The sequence below is a fragment of the Bos grunniens genome, chromosome 5 (assembly GCF_055505025.1).
Source record: "Bos grunniens cultivar Pamir isolate PY7600 chromosome 5, Bosgru_T2T1.0, whole genome shotgun sequence".
In the NCBI taxonomy this organism is placed as follows: Eukaryota; Metazoa; Chordata; class Mammalia; order Artiodactyla; family Bovidae; genus Bos; species Bos grunniens.
In genome coordinates, this window is record NC_141169.1 from 103,693,070 (window position 1) to 103,711,982 (window position 18,913).

The 18,913-nt window shown below is 39.6% G+C and overlaps 1 protein-coding gene across 1 annotated transcript in view; it reads right to left on the reverse strand.

Moving 5' to 3' along the window:
• Positions 1–18,913, reverse strand: part of LOC147372836 (antigen WC1.1-like) — a 60,347-nt gene that overhangs the window by 36,005 nt on the left and 5,429 nt on the right. The window contains exons 3-5 of the mRNA XM_086402111.1: positions 16,240–16,569; positions 1,798–2,106; positions 1,390–1,707 (exon numbers count right to left, since the gene is read on the reverse strand). Of these exons, the coding sequence (XP_086258237.1) occupies positions 1,390–1,707; positions 1,798–2,106; positions 16,240–16,569 (957 nt within the window). The remainder of the gene's footprint in view (positions 1–1,389; positions 1,708–1,797; positions 2,107–16,239; positions 16,570–18,913) is intronic.

Below are 18,913 nucleotides of genomic sequence, written 5' to 3' on the forward strand. Positions count from 1 at the left end.
CTGGAGTTTGCTTTCATTTCCACACTTGGAAACACACAAAAGCAGCTGTCAGAAGGGTGGTAGTAAAGATGATTTACTAAAGATTTAGTACCCTCAGGGACTTGGAGTACCTACAGGCCCAGGGAGAGAGATCTTTGGGTGACATTCTCCTAGAGGCTTATGGATGGGCTTCTTGCTGAAGCACTGAGTGTAGTCACAGGAATTGCATCCCTTTTACACTCTTTGACATTTTTAATGATCTTTCATATTTCCTCTCTTGCCTCAGTCATGGAGGTTCAGCCCTAGAACTCTGGGTGCTGCTGGAAAGAAATTGGTTTCCCCAGCAATATCAAGTGGGCACTAGCTCATTGCTTTCCTTTTCGCCCATGAGAGAGGCCCCACCAACTAGTTCAAATTTATGCTGTCACCTCGGGGTAAGGAGCAGCACTGGCAAAATCCTTTAATCCTCCCCAATAATTCAAACTTAACTTTTTTGGCTCCAACAGAGTAATGAACTCTCCCTTCAGGAATCCTGGACTTCTAACAATTTCTATAGGTATCTGACCAAATGAGCACTCACCATGTTTCTCCATGTTTTCCCTGACCATGGCCCAGGGGGCTGGGACAGCTTCACTACTCCTGCTGGCTCCAGTCTGTACCAATGTCTACCCACCTATTACTGGATGCCCAGGTGAGTGACCATCTTCCTGGTCCTTTGATATAAGTTATGGATCCCACAACTTTCACAGAGGCACTTTTAATCATGGATGTATGGTTAATTAGTTGTTAAAAAGAGAAGCAAATAGGAAGGAAGCAAACCACCATGATGCTGACATCATTCCCTCTTTGCCAAGACTTTTACACAATTAGCTGAAGTAGAGAAATTCTTTGAATAGTTCCATTTGAAATGACATATGGATGAATAGAAAATCTGAATAATTCTGATTTATTAAAAATACTGAATTTGTAGTTAAACCTTTCTACTATAACTTTAAAACAAAACAATTTCAAGTTCAGATGTATTTCAAAATTGTTAATAATGTGTGAAATTGAAATTTCCTGAATTTGAATGATGTCTTAAGAAATACATGCTGAGGTTATCAGGTAAAGGAAACTGATGGGCATAGAAATTCTCACATGGTTCAGTGGGGAAAAATCTCTGACTGAGGTATACCCTTTTTGCTTATATATTGTTCACTATGATTATACTTAAATAGCTATGTTTACTTAAAATATGTATTCTCCTTTATGCTTCTTGCCCTGATCTGAAACATGAATGAATAATGACAAAACCCATATTTCGTCATGAAATATCTAACATTTGAAGTCAGTTTTCCCTCCCTCCCTGCCCTTGGAGACATATCACTCCAGGAGCATCCTGAGTACCAACAGCCCTTCCCTCTCTCTTACCTGAGCAGATCACAGAAGCCGTGTTACCATGAGAACAGTCAGAACCACCCAGGGAAGTCACAGGGCAACTCCACAGGAAAGACTCAGCCCCCAAACAGTGAAATCGGACTGTTGAGATCTGGTCATCTCTGCCCACCAAGTGTGGTCCTCCAGGGGTGGAGATGGCGACTCCACAGCCGAGCTGACGACAGACAACATTGGCATTGGCCAGACTCCAGTGGGAGGCACAGAGCACTCTCCATCGTCCAGAAATGTTCATCTCCACCTGCCCATCACACTGAGAGGAGCCGTTTGTCATGAGCCGGATTTCTGAGTACGCTAGTAGAAGAAGACAGGATTTCAGCAAAATCTCATGATTTTCTTACCCCAACAAGAGTGCAGGGAGGTTAGTCCTGATCTACATCTCACCTGAACAGGCAACCTGAGCAGCTCCACTGTGGTGACACGTGCCCCCTGGGCAGGGCACTCTGGGGCAGACCCGGAGCTCGGGCTCCTCCCCCTCACACCTGAACTCCTCAGCCCAGACCTGGCCATCAGACTCTCTGAAGGGCATGTGTTTCAGGACAGATGCAACCTTGCCGCATCCCAGCTCTGCACAGATGACCTGGGCAGTGGGGAGTGTGAAATTCCCATCAGACACTGGGATCCAGGCTTTTCCAGAATGTACTTCTACACGCCCTGAGCAGGGTCTATCCCCTCCAAACAGACGCACAGATCCTAAGATAAAAATAACGACAAATACAGTGAGTTTTCATTTTCCTTGCTTGCAAATTGAAAACAATATGCCACAGGCAGTGGTGTGAAAACTTTCCAGGAGTTGAGCATGAACTGAGAATTTAACAGTTAGTGTCAGAGTTGCATTTTCATGACCGAGTTTCTAAAGAGAAACCCAGAAGCAGGGTCAATTTCAAATGACTGGATCCCAGCAAGGTATACTTTGAGGTTGGTTAGAAATGTGAATTCCTTATCTGAGGTCCAGGAAACTACAGGGACCAAGACAAATCATCTGTCTGGCTAAATGCCAGGTATATATATTTTATTTTGGTTAGAGAAGTTTCTCATTTAGGAGCCTGGGATCTACAGAGCCCCAGAAAATAACATGTAATGTGTGGCACTCAAACTTGAGTATAGAGACATGAAGAGCAGAACCAAACCAGAGTAAAATGGCTGAGAGTGTAGAGATCTATCATCTGGACAAAGTTAGAAAGCTTTTCTGAGACTTTCTGCTACTAATCTAATCAGTTTTTTCTCCCATGTGCCACTCCTCAAGTGGCTTGGTGTAGAGAAAATCATATAGGCTGGATCCATTAGTGCATGCCAACCTGTAGACAGATAATGGCTCAAGAGAAGAAATACTGACATAATAACTAATTCACTTTTAATGCACCAAATTTTATTTTTCTGATAATTTTTGATGACAAAATATTCCAAGAATTTCTTAGATTATCTAAATAGGAAAAAAGATGAGTCTGTTCTGTTAAGTAAGCTCAGAAAGTCACAGGAGAGAGAAGGGATGGTCTTAGAAATTTCTCTTGAAAACTTGGTATTTGTCAACAAACCTGGGAGAGAATGAGTTCTGAATGGAAATTTATAAAACAGTGAGTTTGCCAAAGAGTTCCTACTACAGACTTTTCTTCTGAAACAGAAATCATAAAGAACCATAAGGAGTGGTATTAATTGATTTTAATTCTATCATCATGCTAATTCTGTATTCATATCTGACATCAGTGAGATGATAAAAAAGGAGGGTCCCCAACCCTCACTCTCCCAAAGAAACAGTGTGCCCCCAGCAACATGCCTGCCAACTTCAGACAGAACTGACTCAGAAACTGCTCCCTGATGTGGCACAACCCTGCACCACCATGGTCCTAGGCAGTCCTGTCTGCCCAGACATCCAGAAGGAGTCACACCATTTGGCATCCCTGACAACAGGACTGTCAACTGTGGACATGAGTGTGAGTGCAGATTCTAGTGCACCCTGCAACCTAGGCTCAGTCTCACTCTACTACACTAGGGAAGCAATCCTGCCCACCTCAACACTCAGAGGAAGCGACACTCATCCATGAACCTGCCAACAGGGCCACTGACCAGAGACACAACAGCAGCCCCAGAAGCAGCCACATAACCTGACTCCAGCTTTGCTGGACCACAAGACCAAGGGCAGTCCTATCAGTTCAAGGACAAGGCAGTAGATCTTTATTGGTTGAAATCAGATTTCAACAAATCTTTATTTGTTGAAATTCTGGAAGAAGTGTCTGCTCCTTCAAATGCACACTCACCAATGCAGGACTACACAGATCATGAAGAATCTGCAAAATAAGATGCCTCTTAAGGAAACCAATAAAACTCCAGCAACTACTCTGAAGAAATGAAGATTTATGAACTGCTTGAGAAAAAATTCAAAATAATTGGTTCAAACTCAATGGCTACAATAGAACAGAAACAGACAACTGAACACCATCTGGAAAAGTACGTGAACAAATGGCAAAGTTTAATTAAAAAATAGAAAACACAGTGCTCACTTCAGCAGCACATATACTAAAAAACAGAAACCACAAGAAGAAACCAGACAGAATTGCTGAAACTCAAGAATACAATAACTGAACTGAAAAATTCAAAAGAGTGCTTCAGGCAAACTATTGTCCAAAACAAAGAATCAGCAAACTTAAGGACAGGTTATTTCAAATTATCTTGTTAGAAGAACAAATCAAGTACTGATGGGAGACTTGGACCATAAAGAAGGCTGAACACCAAAGAATTGATGCTTTTGAATTGTGGTTCTGGAGAAGACTCTTGCAAGTCCCTTGGACGTTCAAGAGATCAAACCAGTCAGTCCTAAAGGAAATCATCCCTGAATATTCATTGAAAGGACTGATGCAGAAGTCGAAGCTCCACATCAGTTTGACCACCTGATGTGAAGAGCCAACTCACTAGAAAAGACCTTGATGCTAGGAAATATTAAGGCAAAGGAGATGGGGGTGGCAGAGGATGAGATAGTTAAATAGCATCACTGGCTTGGACATGAATCTGAGCAAACTCTGGGAGATAGTGAAGGACAGGGGAGCCTGGTGTGCTGCAGTCCATGGTGTCACAAAGAGTCAGACATGACTTAGTGACTGAACAGCAACAAGATGGAAAAAAGTGAAAATTATTCATACACAATATATGGGAAACTGTACAGCAAAATTATTCATGCATTATGAGAGCCCCAATAGGAAAAAAGAAAGAGGCAGATAGCTTATATAAAGAACCAATGACTGAAAATTTCCCAAGTTTAGGGAGAGAAAAAAGGACAACTTGATTTATGAAGCCCAAAAGTTCATAGGTAGGTAGAACCTGAAGAATTCCACACCAAGACTCGCTATAGTTAAATTATCAAAATTCAAACACAAAGATAATTTTGAAAGCATTAAAAGAAAAGTGACTTGTTACATATAAGGCAGTTCCTGTCATAAAGCAGATTTCTCAGCAGAAACCTTGCTGACCAGAGAGAGTAGGGTAATGTATACAAAGGACTTAGAGAGAAAAATTGCCAATCATCAACTCTTTATCTAGCAAACTTTCCGTTAAAAATGAAGGGAGATTTTTTTTTTAATTTTAAAAAAGCAAAAACTGAGGGGTTTCATCACCACTAATCTTGTCGGGCCTCTCATTAGTAAGGATAAATATGAAGAGAAGTACAGAATACTAATATATTGTAATCTCAGCACATAATTTTAACCATGTTTTGTAAATCAAAATTCAAACACAGCAAGAATAACTATAACCACAGAAATTTGCTGGTGGAAAAAGAATATGTGAAGAAATAAAATCTGACGTCAATGATATAAAGTGTTGGGGGGATAGTAAAATATAGAGTTTCCGTGTGCTATTAAATTTAAGTTGTTACCTTAATTGTACTTGACTTCAGTTATAGACTGTTACATCTATCAATTGCTTGATGCAAGTTCCCAGGTAACCACAACTAACAGTATAGTGGATAACAAGATAAGGAGAAAAGAGTCAGAGCATGGCACTATTAAAAATCACTTCACAAAGAAAGCAATGGAAGGGAAGAACAAGAGAACTACAAAACAGACATAAAACAATGAAGAAAGTAGTAACAATAAGTCCTGACCTTTCAATAATGCTTTTAAATGTAAATGTATTAAACCTTCCAATTGAGAAATGTTGAATGGCCTGAGTAGATTAAAAAACAAGACCCAACTACATACTTTAGATTTCATGACACATATAGGATGAAAGTGAAAAGGTAGAGACAGAGATTCCATGCAAATAATAATCAAAAGAAAGCAAAGTCAGGCAAAAGAGAAGTTAAGCCAAAACCATTATAGGAGACATAATAATTAAATAGTTCAACAAGAATCGATAACCCATGTTATTATATATATATTCAATATATGCCCCCAACATCAAAAAATGTAAATAAACAAAGCCAACATTGACAGATCTTAAGGAGAAATAGAAGCAATACAAAAATATCCCACTGTTTATAATGGATGGATTGTTTAGACAGAAAATCAATAAGAAAACAACAGAACTGAGCAACACTATAGTCGAAATGCCATTACCAGACACATAGTGCCCATTCACCCAATACACTGACCCATACAGCACATTTTTACCCAATGTATAGAAAAATACACATTCTTCTCAGTGACACATGAACTATTCTCCAGGACATGCTAGATCACAAACAAGTCTCAGAAAATTTAAGAATATCAAAATAATTCAAGTGTCTTTGCTGACCACAATGGAAGCTAGAAATCAAGAATGAAAAGAAAACAGGAAAAATTCATAAATACATGAAAACTAAATGACACACTCATATTTTGAGGCTTTTCTCTATTTATATAAAGAATGCTATTGAGATTTGATAGGGATTGCACCAAGTCTATAGATTACTTTGAGCAGTATAGACATTTTAGCAATATTAATTCTTTCAATCTATTAACACAGAATGATTTTCCAATTATTTGTATCTTTTTAATTTTCCTTCATGATGGTTTAATGTATTAAACATTTTTATAATGTTAAAAGAAACTGACTTTTTTTTTTTTAAGTAGAAGATGAAAGTAGAGAGCAAGTAAGCCATTATTTGGAGAGCTCCCAGTTGGAGAAAACTAAGATCATGGCATCCAGTCCCACCACTTCATGGCAAATAGATGGGAAAACAATGGAAACACTGACAGACTTTATTTTGGGGGACTCCAAAATCACTGCAGATGATGACTGCAGCCATGAAACTAAAAGATGTTTTCTCCTTGGAAGAAAAGCTATGACCAATCTAGACAGCATATTAAAAAGCAGAGACATTACTTTGCTGACAAAAGCAATGACAACCCACTCCAGTACTCTTGCCTGGAAAATCCCATGGAGGGAGGAGCCTGGTAGGCTGCAGTCCATGAAGTCGCTAAGAGTCGGACACGACCGAGCGACTTCGCTTTCACTTTTCACTTTCATGCATTGGAGAAGGAAATGGCAACCCACTCCAGTGTTCTTGTCTGGAGAATCCCAGGGACGGGGAGCCTGGCAGGCTGCTGTCTATGGGGTCGCACAGAGTCGGACACGACTGAAGCGACTTATCAGTAGCAGCATGGTTTATCCAATAGTCATGTATGGATGTGAGAGTTGGACTAGAAAGAAAGCTGAGCATTGACGAATTGATGCTTTTGAACTGTGGTGTTGGAGAAGACTTTTGAGAGTCCCTTGGACTGCAAGAAGATCCAACCAGTCCATCCTAAAGGAAATCAGTCCTGAATATTCATTGGAAGGATTGATACTGAAGCTGAAACTCCAATACTTTGGCCACATGATGTGAAGAACTGACTCTTTGGAAAAGACCCTGATGTTGGGAAAGATTGAAGGTGGGAGGAGAAGGGGATGACAGAGGATGAGATGATTGGATGGCATCACTAACTCAATGGCCATGAGTAAATTCTGGGAGTTGGTGATGGACAGGAAAGCCTGGCATGCTGCAGTCCATGGGGTCGCAAAGAGTCAGATGTGACTGAGCAACTGAACTGAAGTTGCATAAGCCTCAATACTCATAAGACACATAAATATTTGGGGAAAATATTAGTTGAATCAGTTTTTAGCATATTTCATCACCCTCTGCTCATCCTCTATCACCTAACCCTGGATTTTTGTCATTTCTCCCTTTTCACACAAGTAAACATGATCTTAAATATACAAATGTTTATTGATTTAAAGATGGGTTTGTTGAAAAGGTAAGCAACTGCTATAGAAGTGAAGGGTAGGTATATAGGTGGGGTTTGTGGCAAGTAAGGTGAGATCATAAAAAGTTTTGAGGCTAAGGAGGGAAACCAAAATGACAATGTATCTTTAGTCATCCAAGGAGCATATTTTGTAAAGAATAAAAGGGAATCAATTACCTAATTTTTTAAATTCCCTTGTTTCTGAGTATATTCTGATTATTTATTGCTAGAGTTCTTTCTGGTAAAGGACTACCTAGTAATGCCTGAATCCAGTTAAAAAACTAGACTTCCAAAGAAGAAAAATATAATCCATAAAAAAAAAATTTAAATGAGCAATCATTAAAAGCAAATTCAGAAATTACAGAGATGATTTAATTGGCTGATAAGGTCTTTAAATCTCTAATATAAATATACCTACTGAGGCATAAAAACAAAGTAGAGAAAAAATAAGCAAATGGAGCTTCTAAAACTAAAATACAATATCTGGAATGAAAATTTGTCTGGATTAACTTAACAAGACACAAGACATTGCAGAATAAAAGAATTTGAAATTCAACACATAGCAATTGACTATCCAAATTGAAGTAGAGAGAGAAAAATACGAGTAGAAACTATTATCATTAAGGATAATATCAAACCATGTAAAATATGTTATTTGGAGATTCAGAATAAGGGATAAGTAGAAAAAAAATTTTTTAATGATAGATGGAATTTTTCCAAATTTAATGAAGCTATAAACCCACTGATCCAAGAGGCTAAACAAACCTCAAACAAGATAAAGTAAATAAAACCACCCATGGCACTTGATAATATACTGCTGAAGTCCATTCATAAACAAAAATAACTAAGAGCAGCCAGGAAATTTTGACACACTATATATAGGGGAACAATGTTAAGTATTACTGACTTCTTGTTTGAAGTAATGCAAGCCAGATAATTCAGACACTTTTGAAAATAACTCAAACCTGAAAGAAAATTAAAGTGTTTTCAGATGAATAACAGATGATAGAATGTGAGGCTATCAGACATACACTACACAAAAATGTTATCTAAAGGTCTAAAAGTTAAAGGAAAGTGATAATAAATGAAAGCTTGAATCTACCCAAAGCAATAAAAACTGCGTTAAATGATAATTCTGCAAGTAAATATTTTAAAAACTTCTTCTCATTTTTAAAATACTACAATATTTAAGACAAAAATAACAATTGTGTATTACAAAATTATGATATATTTATAAGTAGAATATATGACAACAGTAACATAAATAACAAGAACAGGGAAATAGAAGTATACTATAATAAGGTCTTACATTATATATTAAGTGACATGCTATATAAAGAAAAATGTGATTAAAGAGTAATATTTTCAACATTATGATAAGCTCTGCAAAAAGAGATACAGCCAATAAACCAACAGAGTACATAAAATAGAGTATTAAAATGCTCAATTAAAGATTAAAATAAGAACAAAAAAGCATAAAACAAACAGCAAGCTAGTAAACTTAAACACAAGTATATAAATAATTGTGTTAAATTTAAATAATTTAAACACTCCAACTAAAAGCAAGATGATAAGACTACATAAAGTAAGACAAAATCATACACTGTATAAACACAGAAACATAGGGTCACAAAGATATACCATGGAAACACTGATCAGAGAAAGCTGTGTTATATATATTAACATTATATGAAGTAAGCCTATAGGATAAAGAATATATTCAGAGAGAAAAGAACATTTCATGATGATAAAATACAAAAGAAATTATGTAGTTTCAAAATCAGCATGAAGCAACTGAAATGGTGTTTAGAGGAAAATTTATAGCCTTTATGCTTCCTTGAGGCTTACATTAGAAAAGAAAAGAAAACTGAGAGCAAATGATCTAAGATTCCACCTCAAGAATCTACAAAAACACAGCAAATCAAAACCAAACGAGAAGAACAAAAACTAATAGAAATCAATGAAATAGGAAACATACACAATAAAGAAAATCAACAAAGTCAACTGGTAATCTTTTTGAAAGGCTAATGAAACTGATAATCCTCTAGCAAAAAAGTCAATCAAGAAAACCTAAGAGAACACAAGTTTAAAAACACCAAGAATGAAAGGGGGGTTATCACTTTAGATCCTACCAATATGTAAAAGATACACTGTTGTTCAGTCACTAAATCGTATCCAACTCTGTGACCCTATGGACTACAGCACCCAAAGTTTTCCTGTCTTTCACTGTCTTCTGGAGTTTGCTCAAATTTATATCCATGGAGTCAGTGATGCCATCCAACCATCTTGTCCTCTGTTGCCCACCTTCTCCTCCTGCTCTCATCTCAATCTTTCCCAGGATCAGGGTCTATTCCAATGAGTTGGCTCTTCACATCAGGTGGTCAAACTGTTGGAACTTCACCTTCAGCATCAGTCCTTTCAATGAATCTTCAAGGTTGATTTCCTTTAGGATTGACTGGTTTGATATCCTTGTTGTCCAAGGGATTCTCAAAAGTCTTCTCCAGAACCACAGTTCAAAGACATCAATTCTTTGGTGCTCAGTCTTCTTTATGGTCCAACTCTCACATCCATACCAGACTACTGGAAAAAACATAGCTTTGACCTTTGTCAGCAAAGTGATGTTTCTGCTTTTTAATATGTTGTCTAGGTTTATCACAGCTTTTCTTCCAAGGAGCAAGCATCTTTTAATTTCATCGTTGAAGTCACCATCTGCAGTGCTTTTGGAGCCCAAGAAAATAAAATGTGCCACTGTTTACATCCCCCCCCCCCATATATTTGCTTCCCAAGTGATGCTAGTGGTAAAGAACCTTCCTACCAATGGAGGTAGACATAAGAGACGTGGGTTTAATTCCCTTCCATCCTGGGAAGATTCCCTGGAGGAGGAAATGGAAACCCACCTCAGTATTCTTGCCTGGAAAATCCCATGAACAGAGGAGCCTGGCAGGCTACAGTCCATAGGATTGCACAGAGTTGGAGATAACTGAAGCAACTTAGCACTGCACATTTGCCATGAAGTGATGGGACTGGATGCCATGATCTTAGTTTTTTAACAATATTGGGCAAGTTCAGGGTGGTGTGACCATAGACTGATCTTAGTTTTTGAATGTTGAGTGTTAAGTCAGCTTTCTCACTCTCCTTTCACCTTCATCAAGAGGTTCTTTAGTTCCTCTTCACTTTCTGCCACTAGAGTGATAACATCTGCATATCTGAGGTTGTTGATATTTCTCCTGAATATCTTGATTCCAGCTTGTGCTTCATCCAGTCCAGCATTTCGCATGATGTACTCTGCATATAAATTAAATAAGCAGGGTGACAACATACAGCCTTGTCATACTTCTTTTCCTACATTGAACCAGTCCATTGTTCCATGCTTGGTTCTAACTGTTGCTTCTTGACAGGTAAGGTAGTCTGGTATTCCCACCTTTTTAAAAATTTCCTACAGTTTGTTGTGATGCACACAGTCAAGAGATTTAGCATAATCAATGAAGCAGAAGTAGATTTTTTTCTGGAATTCTCTTGCTTTTTCTATGATCCAGCAGATGTTGGCACTATGATCTCTGGTTCCTCTTCCTTTTCTAAATCCAGCGTGTACATTTGGAAGTTCTCAGTTCACGTACAGTTAAAGCCTAGCTTGAAGGATTTTGAGCATTACCTTGCTAGCATATGAAATGAGTGCAGTTGTGTGGAACTTTAAACTTTCTTTGGCATTGTCCATCTTTGGGATTAAAATGAAAACAACCTGACCTTTTCCAGTCCTGTGGAATCCATTGCTGAGTTTTCCAAATTTGCTGGCATATTGGGTGCAGCACTCTAACAGCGTCATCTTTTAGGATTTGAACTAGCTCAGCGGGAATTCCATCACTTTCACTAGCTTTTTTTGTCTTAATGCTTCCTAAGGCCCACTTGACTTCAGACTCCAGGATATCTGGCTCTAGGTGAGTGACCACATCATCATCATTATCTGGGTCAATAACTCCTTTCTTGTGTAGTTCTTCTTTGTATTCCTGCTGCCTCTTTTTTATCCTTTTACTTCTGTTAGGTCCTTGCATGTCTTCCCTTGAAAATAAAACTACCAATATTTGAAAGCACAAAAAATGGAAAATCTGAAAAAAATCTGAAGTTTCCTAAAAAAATTCCCATTAAGACAATTGCAGTACTCCAATGTCAGATCTTCCAGAGAGCTCAGAAACGATTTCTACTCTGGATTTATCCTAAACACAGTACCTCACCTTCAACAATCTGATCAGATCAGATCAGATCAGTCACTCAGTCTGTCTGACTCTTTGCAACCCCATGAATCGCAGCACGCCAGGCCTGCCTGTCGATCACCAACTCCCAGAGTTCACTAAGACCCACGTCCATCGAGGCAGTGGTGCCATCCAGCCATCTCATCCTCTGTCGTCCCCTTATCCTCCTGACCCAATCCCTCCCAGCATCAGAGTCTTTTCCAATAAGTCAACTCTTCGCATGAGGTGGCCAAAGTACTGGAGTTTCAGCTTTAGCATCATTCCTTCAAAAGAAATCTCAGGGCTGATCTCCTTCAGAATGGACTGGTTGGATCTCCTTGCAGTCCAAGGGACTCTCAAGAGTCTTCTCCAACACTCCAACAGTTCAAAAGCATCAATTCTTTGGTGCTCAGCCTTCTTCACAGTCCAACTCTCACATCCACACATGACCACAGGAAAAACTATAGCCTTGACTAGACAGACCTTTGTTGGCAAAGTAATGTCTCTGCTTTTCAATATGCTATCTAGGTTGGTCATAACTTTCCTTCCAAGGAGTAAGTGTCTTTTAATTTCATGGCTGCAGTCACCATCTGTAGTGATTCTAGAGCCAAGAAAATAAAGTCTGACACTGTTTCCACTGTTTCCCCATCTATTTCCCATGAAGTGGTGGGACCGGATGCCATGATCTTCGTTTTCTGAATGTTGAGCTTTAAGCTAACTTTTTCACTCTCCACTTTCATTTTCATCAACAGGCTTTTGAGTTCCTCTTCACTTTCTGCCATAAGGGTGGTGTCATCTGCATATCTGAGGTTATTGATATTTCTCACAGCAATCTTGATTCCAGCTTGTGTTTCTTCCAGTCCAGCGTTTCTCATGATGTACTCTGTATATAAGTTAAATAAACAGGGTGACAATATACAGCCTTGACTGACTCCTGTTCCTATTTGGAACCAGTCTGTTGTTCCATGTCCAGTTCTAACTGTTGCTTCCTGACCTGCATACAAATTTCTCAAGAGGCAGATCAGGTGGTCTGGTATTCCCATCTCTTTCAGAATTTTCCACAGTTTATTGTGATCCACACAGTCAAAGGCTTTGGCATAGTCAATACAGCAGAAATAGATGTTTTTCTGGAACTCTATTGCTTTTTCTATGATCCAGCGGATGTTGGCAATTTGATCTCTGGTTCCTCTGCCTTTTCTAAGACCAGCTTGAACATCAGGAAGTTCACGGTTCACATATTGCTGAAGCCTGGCTTGGAGAATTTTGAGCATTACTTTACTAGCATGTGAGATGAGTGCAATTGTGTGGTAGTTTGAGCATTCTTTGGCATTGCCTTTGTTTGGGATTGGAATGAAAACTGACCTTTTCCAATCCTGTGGCCACTGCTGAGTTTTCCAAATTTGCTGGCTTAATGAGTGCAGCACTTTCACAGCATCATTTTTCAGGATTTAGAATAGCTCAACTGGAATTCCATCACCTCCACTAGCTGTGTTCGTAGTGGTGCTTTCTGAGGCCCACTTGACTTCACATTCCAGGATGTCTGGCTCTAGGTCAGTGATCACACCATCATGATTATCTGGGTCATGAAGATCTTTTTTGTACAGTTCTTCTGTGTATTCTTGCCATCTCTTCTTAATATCTTCTGCTTCTGTTAGGTCCATACCACTTCTGTCCTTTATCGAGCTCATCTTTTCATGAAATGTTCCTTTGGTATCTCTGATTTTCTTGAAGAGATCCCTAGTCTTTCCCATTCTGTTGGTTTCCTCTGTTTCTTTGCATTGATCGCTGAAGAAGGCTTTCTTACCTCTTCTTGCTATTCTTTGGAACTCTGCATTCAGATGTTTATATCTTTCCTTTTCTACTTTGCTTTTGGCTTCTCTTCTTTTCACAGCTATTTGTAAGGCCTCCCCAGACAGCCATCTTGCTTTTTTGCATTTCTTTTCCATGGGAATGGTCTTGATCCCTGTCTCCTGTACAATGTCATCAACCTCATTCCATAGTTCATCAGGCACTCTATCTATCAGATCTAGACCCTTAAGTCTATTTCTCACTTCCACTGTATAATCATAAGGGACTTGATTTAGGTAATACCTGAATGGTCTAGTGGTTTTCCCCACTTTCTTCAATGTAAGTCTGAATTTGGCAATAAGGAGTCCATGATCTGAGCCACAGTCAGCTCCTGGTCTTGTTTTTGCTGACTGTATAGAGCTTCTCCATCTCTGGCTGCAAAGAATATAATCAATCCGATTTCAGCGTTGACCATCTGGTGATGTCCATGTGTAGAGTCTTCTCTTGTGTTGTTGGAAGAGGGTGTTTGTTATGACCAGCGCATTTTCTTGGCAAAACTCTATTAGTCTTTGCCCTGCTTCATTCTGTATTCCAAGGCCAAATTTGCCTGTTACTCCAGGTGTTTCTTGACTTCCTACTTTTGCATTCCAGTCCCCTATAATGAAAAGGACATCTTTTTTGGGTGTTAGTTCTAAAAGGTCAAGAGGGTGAAATTCTCTTTCACACCACTTTCCTAAAATTAAAAAGAAACTCCAAGACTTCAGTTTCAATTAGAGAATTGGAACAGACATGCTATTCTCTTTTTACTTCTCCTGTGTCACCACTTTGACCTGCTGTCACTAAAACATGTTTCTGAAAATATACAAGCGAAAGACCAGAGGGAAGAAACTGACAAAGAGATTAGCACAAAAAAAACTGTAACAGTTCATATACATGTGAAAGTCTAAATTAGAGCAGCCTTAGGGAGTAAAAACCATAATTGAGGTTAAAATGTCATAGCACCCTGTTAATTCTTAAGTATATCCTAACTGAAATTAATATTGAAACATTGATTTTCTTAAAACAGTAACATTAGGAGCTCCAACATCACATAAGCTTACAGCACCACACACTGTATTTTTACTCAGATGCTGATTTATCAAAATAAGGTGGAAACCCATGTAGTATTTCCACAAGTTTATCTGCAGTTGAAACCAAGATTAGGGCATGGTAACAATAGAAATATTACTTGAAATGCCAGAAAACAGATTTTCTTAAAACAAAAAATTCCTATCTGAAACTCAAATGCCCCTTGAAACTAATTATTTTTAATAATAATAATAACAGAAGAAAACATTTGCAGATGTATACTTACCTCCCAAAGTTCTAAGTTGTATACATTGAATATATACAGCGTTTGGTATGTCAGTCATACCTCAATAAAGTAGCTTAAAAGGAAAGTAATTCTTTTCTTAGGGGTCTCAACTAGTATCATCAAAGATCTGCTGAGGGTGAGATTGGAAAAGCCACTTTTCCGGTGATCTTCCCCAAAAGAGCTGATTAGCCATGAGCTGCTAGAAATGTACTTCAAATATTCTCAGGTCTCCCCCTGTCTCACCCACCAGATGGCTGACCATTTTGAAAGACTCAACTACCTACATTAGGAATTCACTGTGATATCTGACTTTTCCTCTAGTCCACCTGGTCTGATGGGATTCATGTGTAAAGCATCTAGATCTTCCACCATTGTAATAACCACTGGAAACTGACCACCTACTCATACCCTAGTCTCACTGCTGTCTTTACTGTCTCCACCTTGGCACAATCCAATGCGCTTAGCACTGAGCACTTCTCATGAGTCACTTCAGGTCCTATTAGCCTCACTGCTACTGTGCTGTTAATTTCTAAGCCTCATATTTTGCTTCTCCTTCAACAACCCCACAGACAGAATGTGAGCTCCCCACCAAGGTGGCCAGGTGATGAGACTAGCTCCTGCCACAAATCCTCCTTCTTGCCCTGACTGTGACCTAGGACCTTCAAATGCACCAGTGAAATCCCCTCATGCCTTTTCCTTGTGTTGCACCCTGACTCCCAGTGTTGTCACTTCTCCATGTGTCTTCACTCTCTCTTTTGGCTTCTCATGCTTTGTTGAGTCAACCTCCTTGCAGCCTTTGTGATATGATCCCTTCATACCTCTGGTGACTCTGTTTCTTTAAGACCAGAGAGTGTAATAAACTATGCTTGCCCTCTCTTATGCCCTCTCTTGTGGCCAAACCTGACTGGCCATCTCAATAGAATAAAAAATAATCATGATGAAACTAATTTGTCACATCATTGTATGAAAGTCTAACCCAGCAGTTGTACCTGTTTGTAACATTTGACCTCACTTCCCCACCTCTTATGACACATCACAGAGATCTGAAGGGTCCAGCTGTCCACAAGTCTGAAGTTTTTACTGTCCAGGGCCAAGCAAACCCTTAACCTGCCTTGAGAACCTAATGCTCTAAGAATCAAGTGTGACCAGAGTTTTCCCCCAAGGGTGCTCTAAAGCATGTGATCTGGTTTCCCCATGGTCATTCTGTGAATAAGACAGACGTGTTTCCTGCTGGGAATCCCCTCCCAGACCAGACAGGCCTTACCTGAGCAGACTGCTCCAATATCCTGGTCATGAGAGAAGGTGTCATTATAGTTTTTAAAATCAATATGAACACACTTATAGATACTCAAAGTTGATTCAGCCTCTATACTCTCACAAGAACCATATAAAAACCAAATGGGGCCAAGTCTTGGTCCAAAATAAGACCCTCTGGGAGCATCAATGGCAACTCCACATTCCAGTCGTCTGCACACGTCTTCTGCACCACCTATGAGCCAGTTCTCAGAATACACTGTGCCCCATTCTCCTTTGTACTTAGCTTCCACTCTCCCCTCACAGCGGTGGGCTCCATCCTTCAGCCTCAGCTCTAGAACTGCAAGAGAGACACAGACACAGGACACAGGAGAGATTTTAAGAGAGAGTGCAGTGGTGTGCTGGTAAGTATTAAAAAAAAAAATCTCTCTGAGGGGAAAAAAAAATCCCTGCATTTGTTGACTTTTATGGTCTAAACATTCCCACCGTGGCCAGCTCAAAGCCCCCAATGTGCCATCACTGAACGTGGAGCAGGAAAGGAGGCACCAGGTGTTTCTCACAAGCCTGTGGAACCAGCTCCAGGGACACCACCGAGGACAGGCCTCCAGAGACTCTGGATGCTGCCCTCCCTGTAGATGTGCCCAAGGCTAATAGGGCCCAGTTTCCCCATCTCAGTTACAGCTCATGGCCCAGGACCCAGGGAGGAATCCTCCCTCTCCTTCCCTGTCCATAGGGAGCATCTCATCCAGCTCAGGAGCAGAGGGCTGGGGTAACAGGCTCCGCAGTGTCCCAGTTATTTCCATCACCTGTGTTCATGCCCTTGTGTGATCCCCACACTCCAATGTATCTAGTAACATGCATGTACAAATAGTATTTGGCAAAAGTGATGAGATGTCACTTAAGAGATTAGGTTTCAAGATGACTCTGGTTTCCCTTTGGTGACCTATCTTACTCTCTCTCTCTTGCTCTAATGAAGCCAGCTGCCACACTGTGAGCTGTGTATGGAGAGACCCTCACTACAAGCAACCAAGGGGGGCCTCTTGGCAACAGCCAGCAAGAGACTGAGGCTCTCAGTTAAACAGTCTCCTAGAGTCTGAATGCTGCCAACAACCAGGTGGGTTTGAGTGGTACCCACCCCTCGTTGAACCTTCAGATGACTGAACCAGTGAAACAACACAAGTCAGAGGACCCTGGTAATCCTTGCCAATTCCTAGCCCATGGAAATTATGAGGTGCTAGATGTTTGTTGCTTTAAGCTGTTGTTTTGTTTTGTTTGTTTATTTTTGGCTGTGCTGGGTTTTTGTTGCCACTCACAGACTTTCTCTAGTTACAGAGAGTGGAGGCTACTCTTCATTGTGGCGTATGAGCCTCTCATGCCAGTGGCTTCTCTTGTTGCTGAGCACGGGCTCTAATCATGAGGGCCAAGCTTTGCAGTAATTTGTAGCACAGCAACACATAACTAATGTAGGAAGGCATTATGCTAAGTGAAAGAAGTAAGACAGAGAAAAGCAAATACTGTTTGGTCTCATTTACATGTGAACTCTTAAAAACAAAAAACAAATTCATAGATAAGGAGAGTAAATTGGTGGTTGCCTGGGTAGGGATGGGAGTGGGAGGAAAGGATGATGGTGGTACAAACTTCCACTTAGAATATAGATAAGCCCTGGGGATGGAATGTACATGTGACTGTAGTTGACAATTGTTATTTAGTCACCAAGTCATGTCCTACTCTCTGCAAGCCCATGAACTTCAGCACATCAGGCTTCCTTGTCCTTCACTATTTTCTGGAGTTTGCTCAAACTCATGTCCGTTGAGTTGGTGATGCCATCCAACTATCTCATCCTCTGTCACTCCTTTCTTCTCCTGCTCTCAGTCTTTCCCAACATCAGGGTCTTTTCCAGTGAATTGGCTCTTCATATCAGGTGGCTAAAGTATTGGAGCTTCAGCATCGGTCTTCCAATGAATATTCAGGTTGATATCCTTTAGGATTGACAGATTTGATCTCCTCATTGCCCAAGGGACTCTCAAGAGTATTCTCCAGCACCACAGTTTGAAAGCATCACTTCTTTGGCGCTCAACCTTCTTTATGATCCAGCTCTCACAACCATACATGACTACTGGAAAAGCCATAGATTTGATTATAGGGACCTTTCTTGGTAAAGTGATCTCTCTGTTTTTTAATATGCTGCCTAGATTTGCCATAGCTTTTCTTCCAAGGAGAAAACATCTTTTGATTTCACAGCTTCAGTCACCAACTATGGTGATTTTGGAGCCTGAGAAGATAAAATATGTCACTCTTTCCACTTTTTCCCCATCTTTTTGCCAAGAAATGATGGAATCAGTTGTCATGATCTTAGTTGACAATACTGGATTGTATATTTGATCATTACTAATAAAGTCAATCTTAAAAGTTCTCATAACATACACACAGTAATTATGTGCTGTGATAAATTTAATTATGTTAATAGTTTCAAAATATATATGTATTTCTTTTTTAATACTTTAATTTTTGGAGTATAGTTGATTTACAATGTTGTGTTAGTTTCAGGTGTACAGTAAGGTGACTCAGTTATATATTTTAATACATACACTCATTCTTTTTTAGATTCTTTTCTCTCATAGCTTATCACAGAATACTGGTTAGACTTCCCTGTGCGATACAGTAGGTCCATGTCGATTATCTAT